General features: G+C 40.7%; 3 protein-coding genes and 1 long non-coding RNA gene across 6 annotated transcripts in view; 1 reads left to right on the top strand and 3 right to left on the bottom strand.

The window, feature by feature from the left end:
- Window positions 1-16,897, bottom strand: part of LOC113802272 (heat shock protein beta-8) — a 79,048-nt gene that overhangs the window by 30,601 nt on the left and 31,550 nt on the right. The gene's annotated exons all lie outside the window — the stretch shown is intronic.
- On the top strand, window positions 582-1,999 carry LOC138860704 (uncharacterized). Its single transcript, XR_011398380.1, has 2 exons — window positions 582-881; window positions 1,229-1,999. It is a non-coding gene; the product is annotated as an uncharacterized lncRNA (long non-coding RNA).
- On the bottom strand, window positions 2,028-5,837 carry LOC138860703 (probable glutamate receptor). Its single transcript, XM_070118751.1, has 4 exons — window positions 5,377-5,837; window positions 4,547-4,764; window positions 3,673-3,929; window positions 2,028-2,267 (listed from the first exon to the last, which is right to left on the bottom strand). Exons 1-4 carry the CDS (start codon window positions 5,573-5,575, stop codon window positions 2,036-2,038), a joined length of 906 nt encoding a protein of 301 aa, XP_069974852.1. The 5' UTR covers window positions 5,576-5,837; the 3' UTR covers window positions 2,028-2,035.
- LOC113802274 (ankyrin repeat domain-containing protein 29) overlaps window positions 11,429-16,897 on the bottom strand; it is an 18,359-nt gene continuing 12,890 nt past the window's right edge. For all 3 annotated transcript variants that reach the window (XM_070118748.1, XM_070118749.1, XM_070118750.1), the window contains exons 13-17: window positions 16,457-16,555; window positions 15,908-15,970; window positions 13,501-13,632; window positions 11,864-12,014; window positions 11,429-11,507 (exon numbers count right to left, since the gene is read on the bottom strand). In XM_070118748.1, coding sequence (XP_069974849.1) covers window positions 11,471-11,507; window positions 11,864-12,014; window positions 13,501-13,632; window positions 15,908-15,970; window positions 16,457-16,555 — 482 coding nt within the window. In that variant the 3' untranslated portion in view covers window positions 11,429-11,470. The remainder of the gene's footprint in view (window positions 11,508-11,863; window positions 12,015-13,500; window positions 13,633-15,907; window positions 15,971-16,456; window positions 16,556-16,897) is intronic.

Here is a 16,897-nt window from a genome sequence, read left to right as displayed (position 1 = left end):
ATCATTATTATTATCATTATTGTTACTATTATCACCAAGCAGTTTAATAATGTATATTCATGTCTGAAGAATTCTTTTGTTTCGTGTCCTATAAACAAAAGAAAAAAATACAGTGGTATAAAACAGATTCTTAACCCTTTCACTCCCACGCCTCCTCAAAGAAATACCCCCCCCCCCCCTTGCATCTATGAATAAGATTGCTGGTCTAGCAATCTTGCGGACCTGCGTTCAATCCCACGCCCGGCCAGTGAGTGGTAACCCCGGCCACTCCTTGCACACAGGGGGAGATTTGGGCAAAATAAAACAGACAGTATGTCACAGCAAAGAATATCCATTGTAACAAATGGAATTATAACTAAATCAAAATAATTTTTTTTTTTAAGTTGAAATATGTTCTCAGTCTTTTTATTGAGTCTGAATTAGTCACATTATGATCAAACTTCTCATTATTCGATCTGAAAGAACCACTTATATAAAATAATCAGTTTACTACGTACCCGCACACATACGTACATAAATGTGTGAGTGTATGTGTATTACCTTGTTTGTGCGCGTATACATACGTATGGTGGGGTGTGTATGTGTACCATCTTATCTACGTGTAAACATGTACAAATGTTAATAGAAAACACGTTTCTACGTTTCTGCCTCACCAACAGGTAATCCGTCCGTGTAAACATGTACAAATATCAATAGAAAACACGTTTCTACGTTTCTATCTCACCAACAGGTAATCCGTGCAACACGCCAGGGACTCGCCTCGGCACCTGCGTGTTGGTGGGCGAGTGCGTGAGGCTCGAGCAGGTGTTCCTCGTGACCAACGCCGCCGGAGATGTGGCCAGGACCACCAAGTTCCTCGTCGACCACCGGTGTGACACCAGGTGATTGGAGAAGTTCCTGAGTTGGGGGGGTTCGGGGGTTCTGTGTGTGTGTGTGTCTTTTTTGGCCGTCTGTCAGTCTCTGGTTCGGTTTTGTGTATCTGGCTCTGTTTGTATGTATGTATGTCTCTTTCTCTTTCATTCTCCCTCTCCCTTCCTCTCTCCCTTTACCCCCTTTTTTCCTCACTCTCTCCCTTTTTCTAACCACTCAGTTATCTTGATGACCATAATACACTAAGCCATTAATCTTTCTCAATTATGTTAATGTTATCTTTTTGATAATTATCAGTAATTCATAAATATATATTTTACTGCATGATTAATTCATATATGTATTTTTTATTTAACAGAGATGGGAATATCAATGTTTGCTGCCCGACATCATAAGGAGAAAATGCATCACCAATAATTCATATCGAAAAATTAATAATATTAGTGATTTGGTAAAAAAAAAAAAAGGTATGTTATTACTACGCTGTTTCCTGCACACGCGGTTACCTTACTAACTAAATGTAGCATAAAACAACTTAGTCTATATTATTATTATAATTAATGTCCATGTGTAATCATACAGTAATAGATTTATTAGTGGTACGTAATTATAATTACAATCTACATAGCCTCAAGTAGAACAATTACAGTAGTACAGCATTGCAATAAAGTGCACATCAGTAATGATAAGAAAATAACACAATAACAATATGTATGTCTTCCCAGTGTGAATCAAGTGCTGCTGAATGCTCTTGTAATGTAACACTGATGCCTCAAAGTGTAAATAATCATCACTATCTATCACAAAAAAGCGGGTTTGACTATCCTTCTATGCTATATGGTGTATGTGTATTGTGTGTTATTTGCTTATATAACTAGGCTTAAAAAGATATACGATTTTGTATTAGATTGTGTAAGTTGGCGCTGAGTTAGATTTTCCGTGAATTTCTTAACTTGATCTGTACTTTGCGAAAACATTTCTGTAAGTAAGTCCATTACTGTTAAACAGAGTACATAGTCATTAAAGATCTGTCAAAGGAGTGATGTGCCAATACAGGATTTTATTGAACGCCGTGTATCAAGAAATCAAATAATGTAAATCCAATGTAATGGGAATAGAATAATAGTAATCAAAACAATAAGAATCTTAGTTAATCTACTCGACCCTAAAACCTTCCAAACATCACCCCCTTTCCTCCCCCCTGCCCCCTACTCCTCAAGACCTCGCCGACGAACACCAGTACCGACGAAGCCAAAGCCACAGCCAACATGAAGAAGGGTCCGAACACCGCCTTCATCCCGACCGGTGCGTTCTGTAATAAGTCGCAGTTTTTGGCTTCGGTGCTCCAGTCGCGCCACCACTTTCGGAGGAGGCCGGTCGACATGATGTCCATCACTCTGCAGGGAGGGAGAGGGAGGATGGAGGAAGGAAGGAGGAAGAGGGTAGAGGAGGGAGGAAGGAAGGAGGAAGAGGGTAGAGGAGGGAGGAAGGAAGGAGGAGAGAGGGAGGGCGAAGGGAGGAGGAGGAGGGAGGAGGGAGAAGGGAGGGATGGAGGAGGAGGGACGGGGTGAAAAAGGGTAGGGATAGAGGGATGGAAGGAGGAAGGAGGAAGAGGGGATGGTTGGAGGAGAAGAGGGGAAAGAGGGGGTAAAAGAGGGAAAGAATGGAGGGAGGAGGAGGAAAGAAAAAGAAGAGAAGAGGGAGGAGGAGGAGGGGAGCAGGTAGTGGAAGAGGAGGAGAAAGGAAGGAGGGGAAGAGAGGATGAGAAGGAATAGAGGAGCAGAGGGGAAGTGGAGAAAAAGAATGAGGAGTGGGACAGAGGAATGAGGAGAATAAGAATTCAATCCGGTTAATTCAGAGAAACTGGGGGGGAATATGGTGATAAGCTTCACAATGGCTAAAGACTAAGATATATACCATTAATTATAATTACTATAATTATCATCACTATCATTATTATCCTCATCGTTGTTGTTACTGTTGCTGTCACATCATAATCATTTTAGAGTTATATTTTCTATACAGCGGGTTCAGAAATCCGAATTTTCTAAAGCGTGGGTTCAAACAGCTCCATTTTCTCTCACTCAGACACAGAAAACTACATTTATACCGTAGGGACAAGAAGATATACTCTCTACACCATAATTAAAGAAAGTTACATTTTCTATATCGCGTGTGCAGAAAGCTTTGTTTGCTATAGGGTACGTGCATACAGCTATATATTTTATTTTGTATCTCAGTCACAGAAAGCTATAATTTTTATACCACAGATGCAGGAAGCTACGGTTTCTACGACTAGAAAAAGGTACATTTTTTTACACCAAGAGTGCAGAAAGGTGAAGAAAGACATTTTATACATTGCGAGTACAAACACCTACATTTTCTTCGTCTTAGAAGCAGATATCTACATTCTCTTCACCGTGATTGAAAAAGAAAGAGAAAAAAAAAAGAAGAAAAAAGGGGAAAAAATCTCTATTTCTATCCTCCCTCTTCCATGTAAGTGAAAGAGAAAGAAAAAAAAGTGGAAAAATATCCGTTTCCTATCCTCCCTCTTCACCGAGTGAAAAAAGAAAAAGAAAAAAAATGTGGAAAAAAATCTCCGTTTTCTATCTTCCCTCTTCACCGTGAGTGAAAAAGAAAGTTAAAAAACAGAAAAAAAAGAAAAAATCTCCGTTTTCTATCCTCCCTCTTCACCGTGAGTGAAAAAGAAAGTGAAAAAACAGAAAAAAGGAAAAAAAAATCTCCGTTTTCTATCCTCCCGTGCAAAGGCCTACATCGCATTCCACACAGAACGCGACTCACACTTTATTCAACACGGGCACGAGCGGCGAATCCTTCTTCATCATGAAGGAGGCCTGGACGTGGAAGTAGGACGTGGGCAACATGAACAGGCGGCAGTCGTGTCCGTAGCCGTAGCGCATAGGAATCCCCCAGCCCATGTGGAGGTAAGGTTCCTTCAGGACTCGCTGCATCCCTTCGTCCAGGCTGTTCATGAGGGTCTCGTAGTTGTTGTCCTGGATTCTCTGCCACAGCTTTTTGACGATGTTGTCGTTCGATTCCTTCGTGGAGAAAGGGGATGGATTTTTTTTTTTTTTATTGGGGATGATTGTTTTTTTTTATGTTTGTATTCGTTTTTTTTTTTTTTTTGAGGGTATTTTTTTATATTCGTTATTATTGGGGATGTTTTTTCATGTTCATATTCGTGTCTTTTCATTGTGGATATTTTTTTAAATTTCATGTTCGGGATGTTTTTTTAGAAGTTTGTAATGAGATGTTTTTTTCATAAATGAGGAAAAATTATACAATTGAAATTATTCCTGTAATATGTAGATCTTATATGTATTTTTCTTCTTCTGTCACTGATTCTATTGTCAGGATCTAAGATTATATATGATCTAAGATTATATAAGATTATATGGTCTACTGAGCATAATTACAAGCTGAGACATTGATAAAAAAATAGAAAAAAAGTATTAATTTAAGACATGTAACTGCTACAGTGCTGACCATAGGACATAATGCTGAACCTAAATAAATTCCAACGCTCACCATTATGTTCTCCTTTGGCTATTTAAAACCCTAAATCCACCCTAAACCTTTTTTTTTCAGCTAAAATCATTCCCATTAACAACAAAAATCTAACGAACTTCTTTACCTACGGGTCAAGCCAACTCACGCTAAAGTAGAGATGCGGTGCAGCTCCCTTCTCGAAGCCCAGTTTTAGCGAAGGGTTCTTGTAGACATCGTAAAGGGTTGAGAGCTTGGGTGGTGAAGGGCCAGCAGTCAGACTCGAGACGAGGTCGCTGGTGTAGTAGGCTAGGAGGAGCACCTGGAGCATGAGACCCATCAGAATGACCAAACGACAGGAAGCGCTGATTAAGGGCTGTGATGTGCCTGTTTAAAACGGGTTTGTGTGATTGAAGGTCTTTTGGTGGGTTTGTTGGTATGAATCGTCGCCTTGATTTAGAGATGGTAGATTTTATTCAATTTAGTGATAATATGACTTAAATGGTGATGGGGAATATTTGATATTATAAGAGGCATATATACTGTACGTTTATGGTCATGAATGTTAATAGTATGAGAACAATAACAAGGATCAGCAAAATGTGTAGATGCAGCAGCAAAAAAAAAAAAAAAAAAAAAAAAAAAAAAAAAAAAAAAAAGTAGAAAGATGCACTGATATATTGAAACGGAAAACATGAAATGAAAGTCATTTGAAACTCTAATCACATGACGTTTCGAGTTTCGCAATAAGCTCAGCAAAATAAAAGATTCTATTAACTTCGACTCAAAACCTAGAATTATCAATCCGACCCAAAAGCTAACCAACTTAGTACGGACGATTTTAGTTCATGTCACTCGCAACCACCAGAATTTAGTTCATCCTTCAACACACTGTCCATTCATCATTTTTCCCTTAATGCACCTAATTTCCTAATTAATTTCCCGTAATTCACCCTTTCCCTTATTGACATTACGAGCAAAATCATCCCCTGTACTTACCTTGGCCAAAAATAAAACCAATGATCACAGTAGCCGAGTCGAGGAAGGTAAAAGAAGGCTGCTGAGGTGAAAGCCGAGTCGACAAGTGCAGCAGAACAATAAGAGCAAGCACAGTTCCGAAAATAGTTCCCCAGGCCGGTACACTGAACTGCTTGGTGTAAACAGACCATATGTGGTCGTCGTTGGAAGGTTTCCTCATGAAGATCCGATAGCTAGGGAAGGAAAAAATTGGTTTTGATTATGGATCATAAGATAAAGGTGTCTTTTTTATGGAAGGAAAATCGGTTTTGTTTATGGATCATAAGATAAAGGTGTCTTTTTTTTATGGAGAAGGATCAGGGAGAGGGAGAGAGACAACAAGAAGAAAAAAATCAACAGTAATCCTTTAGATAAACACATACACCCACCCACGGCAAATACACCCAGGTATCTCCACTTTCATAAACAAAACAAATCAATCAAAACAAAAAACACCAACCAATCCAAACAAACACAAACCAACCAACCAAAACACACACACACACACACACACACACACTCTCTCTCTCTCTCTCTATTATACACACACACTCTCTCTATATATATATCACACCCACTCTGAGGAACAAGGGTTGCCTTCTCCACTGCTAGGGACCCGCGACCAGCGCTCGAGGCCACACACAGTTGACCCAGCACACTTGACCGGGGCCCACGGCCCTGACCACACCTCTCCTTGGGGGCGCTCCCCCACGCGCGCCCCGCTCGGCGCCCCTCTTGGGCTTCCTTGCCCACAACAACCCGCGCCACGCTATCTTCCAGCCACCTCCTATTAATAAACAGCTGAACCAGAATTGTGTCTCCATAACCCACCAAATCAGGGCAACACAAAACCCCTGACAACTGGTGGCAAGCGGCGGATGACACGAACAACAAGCCTCCGAAAAACTGTAAGTACACCATTGGCAATTTCCTTTTCTTTCCCCTTTCTTCGCCTATGTGTGCATGCCGTTTTTTCACAAAGTGCAGTGATTTTTTTTTTTCAAATATCCGAACAAGTGTCCGTGCAGTGCATTTTCTTTCCGTCTTTCTGTTATCTACCATGTCATGGTAGATCATCGTTTTTTTAAAGGGAATCCATCCCCATTTTTATCACTTGCGAGAGTGCATTTTCTTTCTCTGGCGTGTTTTTTCTAACTCTCATGCTAGCCTAGTTAGCATAAATCGTTAGTAATGCTTAAATCTTTCATTTATGTGGGTGAACTAGGCCGTGCATTTTTCTTTAAATTAACCATACTAAGCCACGTGGCTAAAGTATACAAGTATTGCCATATATTTGGTATATTTTCTTATTCTTATTATCTTCCAGTGTATAAACCGACGCTATATCGACGTTAATTTCGCATATTACTAAGTGCATTTAATTAGGCTCGGTTTAGATATGCATTTGTGGGATATTTTGGAATATTTAAATAATTTAGTTAAATTATGCACAAACTTCTCTTTCCCGACGTTTCCCACCTATACCCGTTCCTTACACTCCCGCTATTATTATCACTACCACCCTAAACCCCCTCCCCCTCTCCTAACCCCCACCCGTTAATCCCCCCTTCCTTTCTACCTATTTTCAATATTTCTAGTCCGCTAGTGTTAATTTTTTTTGCAGTGATAACGTTTTATATTTTTTCTTTTCGTATCTATATTTATACAAAAACAGTGTGCCTTGCTCATTTGTATGGTTATATGAATAACTTTAGTATTTTTATGCATAAAGTGTTATATTCGTTTTATAGTGCGAATGACCTCACTCATGGTTGTTCAGGTGAAATCAAGTCAGGTCCTATGACATTCTGCTTTTATCATTATCCCGTTATCAACGTATTTACGACAGAGTGATGAATTTACTTCCGGTTTGCATGAATATATCGGGAACTATAATAATACTAGCATAATTCAACGAATTGTTTTTACGTTATTATTATAGTATATTTGTGCATATTCCGAAGTATATTTCGATAATTATTCGCCTTCTTTATAGATATATTTTTTCTTTAATTATACATGTTCATGTATTGGTAATTTGATGATTTAATTTCTAGATTATCGTGTACTTGTTTTTTCACAATATTTAATTTTACATATACTAGCTCTTGCTATTTTAACGTATATTTGGTTAATGACCTCACTTGACCTTACTCAGGTAAAATACCCCTCCCCACCATCTGACTTCGCCCAACTTAAATTCATTCAAGCTATTTGTATTTATATCTTATTAAGCTATCTCCGTGTTAGAGATTGATTATATTATACAGCTACTACGATTTCATATTGTTCCTGATTTTCGTTTATCTTAATCACGAACCTCACCTCATCATTATTACATGGTCCTTGGTGACGACCCACAGCTGGGTATGGACATGTAATTAGGTTAAGATAATTAATGTTAAGTTGTTCTGTACGTGCAAAGATGCACACATCGCAAGAGGCGATCTACGCGCCGCGCCGCGCATTCTTATCGCTATACGTGAGATTATCGCTGGTATACCCCAAGGTGGATACCCAATTGCGGTCTGCGTATGAGCTGGATGATGTGTCCCTTCAACGGTTGGGCCATCACGTTTAAGTATCATTTACAACCACGAGGGTTGTCTTTCGGGTCAGTTGTCTCAGGGAAGCTGACCCAAACCAGTCACCGTTTCATTCATTTTACTTACTAATTAAAGTACCATTTTTATGATTTCGCATAGTAGTTGATTAATATTGAAATTAACGTAAGTTCATTGTTATTAGTGTGAATGTTTTTTTTTTCGTGCAGTCAGATCGGTGACTATTTTCATTAAGCGCAATCCACATTGCCACCCCAGCCTACATACCTAACCCCAACCCCCATCCTCACCCATACCTCTTTTACACCCCACCCCACCCCATCCTTCCCTCAGCCTCCCGCCCACCCACTCCTCCTCCCCTTCGCTTATTTCTTCCAACTTCCACGCCATCCTATTCCTTTCTTACCCACTCTCGCCCTTACTTTAACACATTACTAATGACTCTAAAAACTAAAATATATCTATCAACATTCTATTTTCTTCTCGTGTGCTATACTCTGACTACTCATTTCATAACTCCCACCCATTAAATTAATCAACTCGTCTACGCACTCACGCAGCCACATGCGCACATCGTCCCGCAGAAACCCGTTAATTGCACAAGAATTACATGCGTACTGTCTCCGGATGATAACCGACTTGCGCCAACCGTGTATTCTTATCTTGCATTACGTTTTTCCGTGCAAATGTTGTCTTGAGGAAGTATATTTTGATGTAATGAGTCGCTCCCGAAGTATGAGGACTGCATTACCTGTTTTCATTATTGCTTTGCCTCAAATTGCTGTTGGTGACGTGTGACAGACAACTTCAATGAAATGAGATACAATCACTATTAGTCAGACGTATAGTTTATCATTATTGCACTGCACACTTCTGAACTCTGCATTGTTGCACCTTTTCTTTTTTCCAAGGAAGTTCGTCGTTCAAGACAAGTCCTTGCGGACTGCGACACCTTTTGCTTCCTTTGTAGTTTTGCACAATGCTTATCTCTTGTAGATTTTCATTTCCTGTTATCTGAGACAATTGCAACTCAAGCAAGTCTTCGCGGACTATTGTAATTGTCTCCCTAAGCATGTTCCTCTGTCTATCTTTGGACAGTGCATTATTGAAAAATAAATAAAAAATGAAAATTCATGAAAATATTTGTAATAACAATCTTTGCAATCTGATATATCTTGATTACGGCCCCTGCTATAACACCCCCCCCCCCTATTTGCCCTCCTGTCTCTCGCCCTGTCTCTGCCTCTGGTGTGCTTTTTTCAGAGACCGCTTCATCCCGTCGGGGGCGACGGTGAGTAGCGTATGCCGAGCGATCTGAGGAACAAGGGTTGCCTTCTCCACTGCTAGGGACCCGCGACCAGCGCTCGAGGCCACACACAGTTGACCCAGCACACTTGACCGGGGCCCACGGCCCTGACCACACCTCTCCTTGGGGGCGCTCCCCCACGCGCGCCCCGCTCGGCGCCCCTCTTGGGCTTCCTTGCCCACAACAACCCGCGCCACGCTATCTTCCAGCCACCTCCTATTAATAAACAGCTGAACCAGAATTGTGTCTCCATAACCCACCAAATCAGGGCAACACAAAACCCCTGACACCCACACACTATCTCTCTATCTATCACACACACACACACACTTTCTCTCTCTCTATCCATCACACACACACACACACTCACTCCCTCTCTCTCTCTCTCTCTCACACACACACACTCTCTATCTATCTATCACACACACACTCACTCTCTCTCTCTCTCTCACACACACACTCTCTCTCTCTCTCTCACACACCTGTCTCTCTGTCTATCACACACACACACACACACTCTCTCTCTGTCTATCACACACATACACTCTCTCTCTCTCTCTCTCCCTCACACACACACCTATCTCTCTGTCTATCACACACACACACACACACTCTCTCTCTCTCTCTGTCTATCACACACACACACACACACTCTCTCTCTCTCTCTCCCTCACACACACACCTGTCTCTCTGTCTATCACACACACACACACTCTCTCTCTGTCTATCACACACACACACACACACTCTCTCTCTCTCTCTCTCTCACACACACACCTGTCTCTCTGTCTATCACACAAACACACACTCTCTCTCTCTCTCTCTCTCTCTCACACACACACATACAAACACACACTCTCTCTCTCACACACACATACACACACTCTCTCTCTCTCTGTCTATCACACACACACACTCTCTCTCTCACACACACACACTCTCTCTTCCTCTCTCACACACACACACTCTCTCTATCACACACGCACACACACACACTCTCTCTCTCTATCACACACGCACAAACACACACACTCTCTCTCTCTATCTCTCTCTCTCTTCCTCTCTCTCACACACACACTCCCTCTATCTATCACACACACACACTCTCTCTCTCTCTCTCTCTCACACACACTCTCTCTTCCTCTCTCTCACACACACGTCATCATCCCATTCATTCACCTCCATCGTAACGCAGCGCAGATGAAGCCCCGAGAGGTCGTCCCGATGCTTCAGAGGGTCGTCGACGGGTCCTCTCAACACACCATAGGTCATCTCCTTCACCCAGATGTCCCTCCTCCTACTCCACAACTCCTCGGTGACTCGACGTCCTCCTCCTCCTCCTCCGACTCCCAAGGACGCGAGGACACTTTCTGGGACGCTAGGGAGTCTTGGCGTCCAGTCCCCTATCCTCAGCGTCCTCTGGGGATAGTCTGGGGTGATCTGGTAGGATTCCCACAGGGTCGTGAGGGTGGACTCTCCCTCGAAGGATGCGATCGTCATCTGGCGTGGAGGATTGTGAGGGGAAGAAAGGTAAGGAGTGTGTCTTCTTTTCGATATTCTGTATTTATGTTTTTTCTTCTGTTTCTTCGTCTTTTCATACATTCGTATGAGAGTAAAAAAGGAGGTTATTTGATGGTTTTGTGTCTGTGTGCTTTATCTGTATGTTTGATTGCTTCCCTATATCTCTCTAGAATTTTTAATTATTTCTCTCTCTTTCTCTCCCTCTCTCTATCTCTCTGTCTGTCTCTCTCTCTCTCTCTCTATACACCATATAGCATAGAAGGATAGTCAAACCCGCTTTTTTAGTGATAGATAATGATGATTATTTACACTTTGAGGCATCAGTGTTACATTACAAGAACATTCAGCAGCACTTGATTCACACTGGGAAGACATACGTATTGTTATTGTGTTATTTTCTTATTATTACTGATGTGCACTTTATTGCAATGCTGTACTACTGTAATTGTTCTACTTGAGGTTATGTAGATTGTAATTATAATTACTGACCACTAATAAATCTATTACTGTATGGTTACACATGGACATTAATTATAATAATAATATAGACTAAGTTGTTTTATGCTACATTTAGTTAGTAAGGTAACCGCGTGTGCAGGAAACAGCGTAGTAATAACACCTTTTTTTACCAAATCACTAATATTATTATTTTTTCGATATAAATTATTGGTGATGCATTTTCTCCTTATGATGTCGGGCAGCAAACATGGATATTTCCATCTCTGTTAAATAAAAAAATACATATATGAATTAATCATGCAGTAAAATATATATTTATGAATTAATGATAATTGTCAAATAGATAACATAAGCATAATTGAGAAATTGATGTCTTAGTGTATTATGGCCATCAAGATAACTGAGTGGTCAGAAAAAGGGAGAAAGTGACGAAAAAGGGGGTAAAGGGAGAGAGGAAGGGAGAGGGAGAATGAAAGAGAGAGAGAGAAAGAGACACACATACATACAAACAGAGCCAGACACAGAGAACCGAACCAGAGACTGACAGACGGCCAAAAAAGACACACACACACACACACAGAACACCCGAACCCCCCAACTCAGGAACTTCTCCAATCACCTGGTGTCACAGCGGTGGTCGACGAGGAACTTGGTGGTCCTGGCCACATCTCCGGCGGCGTTGGTCACGAGGAACACCTGCTCGAGCCTCACGCACTCGCCCACCAACACGCAGGTGCCGAGGCGAGTCCCTGGCGTGTTGCACGGAGTACCTGTTGGTGAGATAGAAACGTAGAAACGTGTTTTCTATTGGTATTTGTACATGTTTACACGGACGGATTTCCTGTTGGTGAGATAGAAACGTAGAAACATGTTTTCTATTAATATTAGTACATGTTTACACGTAGATAAGATGATACACATATACTCGCCTCCACATATATATGTATATAAGTGCCCAGACAAGGATATGTACATACACACCCCACCATACGTATGTATAAGCGCACAAACAAGGTAATACACATACACTCACACATGTATGTACGTATGTGTGCGGGTACGTAGTAAACTGATTATTTTATGTAAGTGGTTCTTAACCCGGGGGGGATGGGGGGGGGGCGTCAGTATTTTCCTAGGGGAGTATGTCCCCTTTAGGAAAAGGAAGGAATTATATTTCTTCTCTCCAGATCGAATAATGAGAAGTTTGATCATAATGTGACTAATTCAGACTCAATAAAAAGACTGAGAACATATTTCAACTTAAAAAAAAAATGATTTTGATTTAGTTATAATTCCATTTGTTACAATGGATATTCTTTGCTGTGACATGCTGTCTGTTTTATTTTGCCCAAATCTCCCCCTGTGTGCAAGGAGTGGCCGGGGTTACCACTCACTGGCCGGGCGTGGGATTGAACGCAGGTCCGCAAGATTGCTAGACCAGCAATCTTATTCATAGATGCAAGGGGGGGGGGGGCTAATTCCTTGAGGAGGCGTGGGAGTGAAAGGGTTAAGAATCTGCTTTATACCACTGTTTTTTTTTCTTTTGTTTATAGGACACGAAACAAAAGTATTCTTCAGACATGAATATACATTATTAAACTGCTCGATGATAATAGTAACAATAATGATAATAATAATAATAATAATAATAATAATAATAATAAAAATGGTGATGATGACGATGATAATAATGATAATATTACCAATAATACTTACAGCAACAATAGTAATGACAACAACGACAATGAGAGTAGAAAATTAACATGAGAACTCTATACCCAGCCAAAACAATAAAAAAAAAGAAACAATAAGAACATCCTCACAAAAGTTCAAAATAACAAAATACAAAACAATCTCCCTACCCTAAAAAACATAAATAAAAAGAAAGAAAGAAAATACACACCACAATATTTAAGGGCCAGGCTAGTATTCCTAAATAAAAAGAAAAGAGAAAAAAATACACACCACAAGATTCCAGGGCCAGGCCAGTATTCCTAAATAAAAACATATATCAAAAGAAAGAAAGAAAGAAGATACATACCACAATATTCAATTGACAGGCTAGTATTCCTAAATAAAAAACAAATAAAAAGAAAGAAAGAAAGAAAATACACACCACAAAATTCTAGGGCCAGGCTAGTATTCCTAAAAAAAAAGAAAAAAAAAGAAAATACATACCACAAGATTCCAGGCCCAGGCCAGTATTCCTAAACAAAAAAACATAAACAAAAAGAAAGAAAGAAACAAAATACACACCACACGATTCCAGGGCCGGGCCAGTATTCCTCCAGACACTGTTACAGCACTGTTGTTGACGGCAGCTGTCATACTTTATGCTTCCCAGGACGTAAGCCCGCCCATCGGCAAGACACGTGGTGGACTCGTGGGCTGAAATACCAGGAAAGATACGAGAGAGAGAAGTGGACTCGTGGGCTGAAATAATGGGAAAGATACGAGAGAGAGGTGGACTCGTGGGCTGCAATAATGGGAAATAATAATAGGAAAGATACGAGAGAGAGAAGTGGACTCGTGGGCTGAAATAATGGGAAAGATACGAGAGAGAGGTGGACTCGTGGGCTGCAATAATGGGAAATAATAATAGGAAAGATACGAGAGAGAGAAGTGGACTCGTGGGCTAAAATAATGGGAAAGATACGAGAGAGAGGTGGACTCGTGGGCTGCAATAATGGGAAATAATAATGGGAAAGATACGAGAGAGAGAAGTGGACTCGTGGGCTGAAATAATGGGAAAGATACGAGAGAGAGAAGTGGACTCGTGGGCTGAAATAATGGGAAATAATAATGGGAAAGATACGAGAGAGAGAAGTGGACTCGTGGGCTGAAATAATGGGAAAGATACGAGAGAGAGAAGTGGACTCGTGGGCTGAAATAATGGGAAATAATAATGGGAAAGATACGAGAGAGAGAAGTGGACTCGTGGGCTGAAATAATGGGAAATAATAATGGGAAAGATACGAGAGAGAGAAGTGGACTCGTGGGCTGAAATAATGGGAAATAATAATGGGAAAGATACGAGAGAGAGAAGTGGGCTCGTGGGCTGAAATAATGGGAAATAATAATGGGAAAGATACGAGAGAGAGGTGGACTCGTGGGCTGCAATAATGGGAAATAATAATGGGAAAGATACGAGAGAGAGGTGGACTCGTGGGCTGCAATAATGGGAAATAATAATGGGAAAGATACGAGAGAGAGAAGTGGGCTCGTGGGCTGACATAATGGGAAATAATAATGGGAAAGAGACGAGAGAGAGGTGGACTCGTGGGCTGCAATAATGGGAAATAATAATGGGAAAGATACGAGAGAGAGAAGTGGGCTCGTGGGCTGAAATAATGGGAAATAATAATGGGAAAGATACGAGAGAGAGAAGTGGACTCGTGGGCTGAAATAATGGGAAATAATAATGGGAAAGATACGAGAGAGAGAAGTGGACTCGTGGGCTGAAATAATGGGAAATAATAATGGGAAAGATACGAGAGAGAGAAGTGGACTCGTGGGCTGAAATAATGGGAAATAATAATGGGAAAGATACGAGAGAGAGAAGTGGACTCGTGGGCTGAAATAATGGGAAATAATAATGGGAAAGATACGAGAGAGAGAAGTGGACTCGTGGGCTGAAATAATGGGAAATAATAATGGGAAAGATACGAGAGAGAGAAGTGGGCTCGTGGGCTGAAATAATGGGAAATAATAATGGGAAAGATACGAGAGAGAGAAGTGGGCTCGTGGGCTGAAATAATGGGAAATAATAATGGGAAAGATACGAGAGAGAGAAGTGGGCTCGTGGGCTGAAATAATGGGAAATAATAATGGGAAAGATACGAGAGAGAGAAGTGGACTCGTGTGCTGAAATAATGGGAAATAATAATGGGAAAGATACGAGAGAGAGAAGTGGGCTCGTGGGCTGAAATAATGGGAAATAATAATGGGAAAGATACGAGAGAGAGAAGTGGACTCGTGGGCTGAAATAATGGGAAATAATAATGGGAAAGATACGAGAGAGAGAAGTGGGCTCGTGGGCTGAAATTATGGGAAATAATAATGGGAAAGAGACGAGAGAGAGAAGTGGACTCGTGGGCTGAAATAATGGGAAATAATAATGGGAAAGATACGAGAGAGAAGTGGGCTCGTGGGCTGACATAATGGGAAATAATAATGGGAAAGAGACGAGAGAGAGAAGTGTACTCGTGGGCTGAAATAATGGGAAATGATAATGGGAAAGAGACGAGAGAGAGAAGTGGGCTCGTGGGCTGAAATAATGGGAAATAATAATGGGAAAGATACGAGAGAGAGAAGTGGGCTCGTGGGCTGAAATAATGGGAAATAATAATGGGAAAGATACGAGAGAGAGAAGTGGACTCGTGGGCTGAAATTATGGGAAATAATAATGGGAAAGATACGAGAGAGAAGTGGGCTCGTGGGCTGAAATAATGGGAAAGATACGAGAGAAGTATAAATATCATGGAAGTAATTATTGGGTGGTCTGGCACCAGTCACTTATTTGAGGGGGTTATTTATCAATTATCATTTGTATCAATCATCAAGTAGTTATTAACTGAAGTAATTATTGTCACTTGTAATTATCAATTACTTATTTGAGGGGATTGAACGCGCTATATAGTATGTTATATCAAATGCGTCTTACCTTGGATCATATCCCTGATTTGAGAACTGAATCTTTGGCGAGCTAGAGTGAACACAGTCTTCCCTGTTGAACAAAAGGGAGTTATTCCTTAGGCATTAGTGTGTGTGTGTGTGTGTGTGTGTGTGTGTGTGTGTGTGTGTGTGTGTGTGTGTGTGTGTGTGTGTGTGTGTGTGTGTGTGTGTGTGTGTGTGTGTGTGTGTGTGTGCGTGCGTGCGTGTGTGTGTGTGCGTGCGTGTGTGTGTGTGTGTGTGTGTGTGTGTGTGTGTGTGTGTGTGTGTGTGTGTGTGTGTGTGTGTGTGTGTGTGTGTGTGTGTGTGTGTGTGTGTGTGTGTGTGTGTGTGTGTTAATTACCCCAGTAGCATTTAAGAGTCAATTTCGCGAAAAAGGGAATGAACTATCATGAAAAAAATGAATAATCAATACTTTAAACTTACTATGGCAGTATTTAAAGGATTAATTTCACCAAGAACAAACCCATAATCGATACTTGAAGATCATTATGGTAGTATTTAAGAGTTGACTTCGAGAGAAAAGAGAATCTCTACTTACGGTTAATATTCTCAACACTCATATCCGGACAGTGCTGTAGCAGGACCTCCACCATGGCCTCTCGACCCAAGTTCACGGCTTCCATGAGCACGGAGTCACCTGAGACGAGAAGATAATTAGCAAAATATCAGCTGATTCTTGTTATTAGCAAATTACTAACGAGAAGATAATTAGCAAAATATCAGCTGAGTCTTGGTATTAGCAAATTACTAAGCAATTCTTGTTATTACCAAATGGAAGCTTTTTTATAATTAGCAAAATATCAGCTGATTCTTCTTATTAGCAAAATAGAAGCTTTTTTTATAATCAGGAAAATATCTGCCAATTCTAATTATTAACATCAGATTATTCAGATAGTCAGCAAAGCATATATATATGTATATATACACACACATATATATATATATATATATATATATATATATATGTATATATATGTAT

This window comes from Penaeus vannamei, chromosome 42 (genome assembly GCF_042767895.1).
Source record: "Penaeus vannamei isolate JL-2024 chromosome 42, ASM4276789v1, whole genome shotgun sequence".
NCBI lineage: Eukaryota > Metazoa > Arthropoda > Malacostraca > Decapoda > Penaeidae > Penaeus > Penaeus vannamei.
The sequence above is the reverse complement of the archived record's forward strand: the minus strand, read 5'-3'. Positions and strand labels throughout refer to the sequence as shown.

Excerpts from the sequence above, each read along its gene's own strand:
- LOC138860703 (XM_070118751.1), bottom strand. The coding sequence starts at position 5,575 with ATGAGGAAACCTTCCAACGACGACCACATATGGTCTGTTTACACCAAG. Across the intron at positions 4,765-5,376 it reads TGGTTTTATTTTTGGCCAAG|GCACATCACAGCCCTTAATC; the intron begins GTAAGTACAGGG and ends CGTTTTAAACAG. Across the intron at positions 3,930-4,546 it reads CACCGCATCTCTACTTTAGC|GAATCGAACGACAACATCGT; the intron begins GTGAGTTGGCTT and ends TTCTCCACGAAG.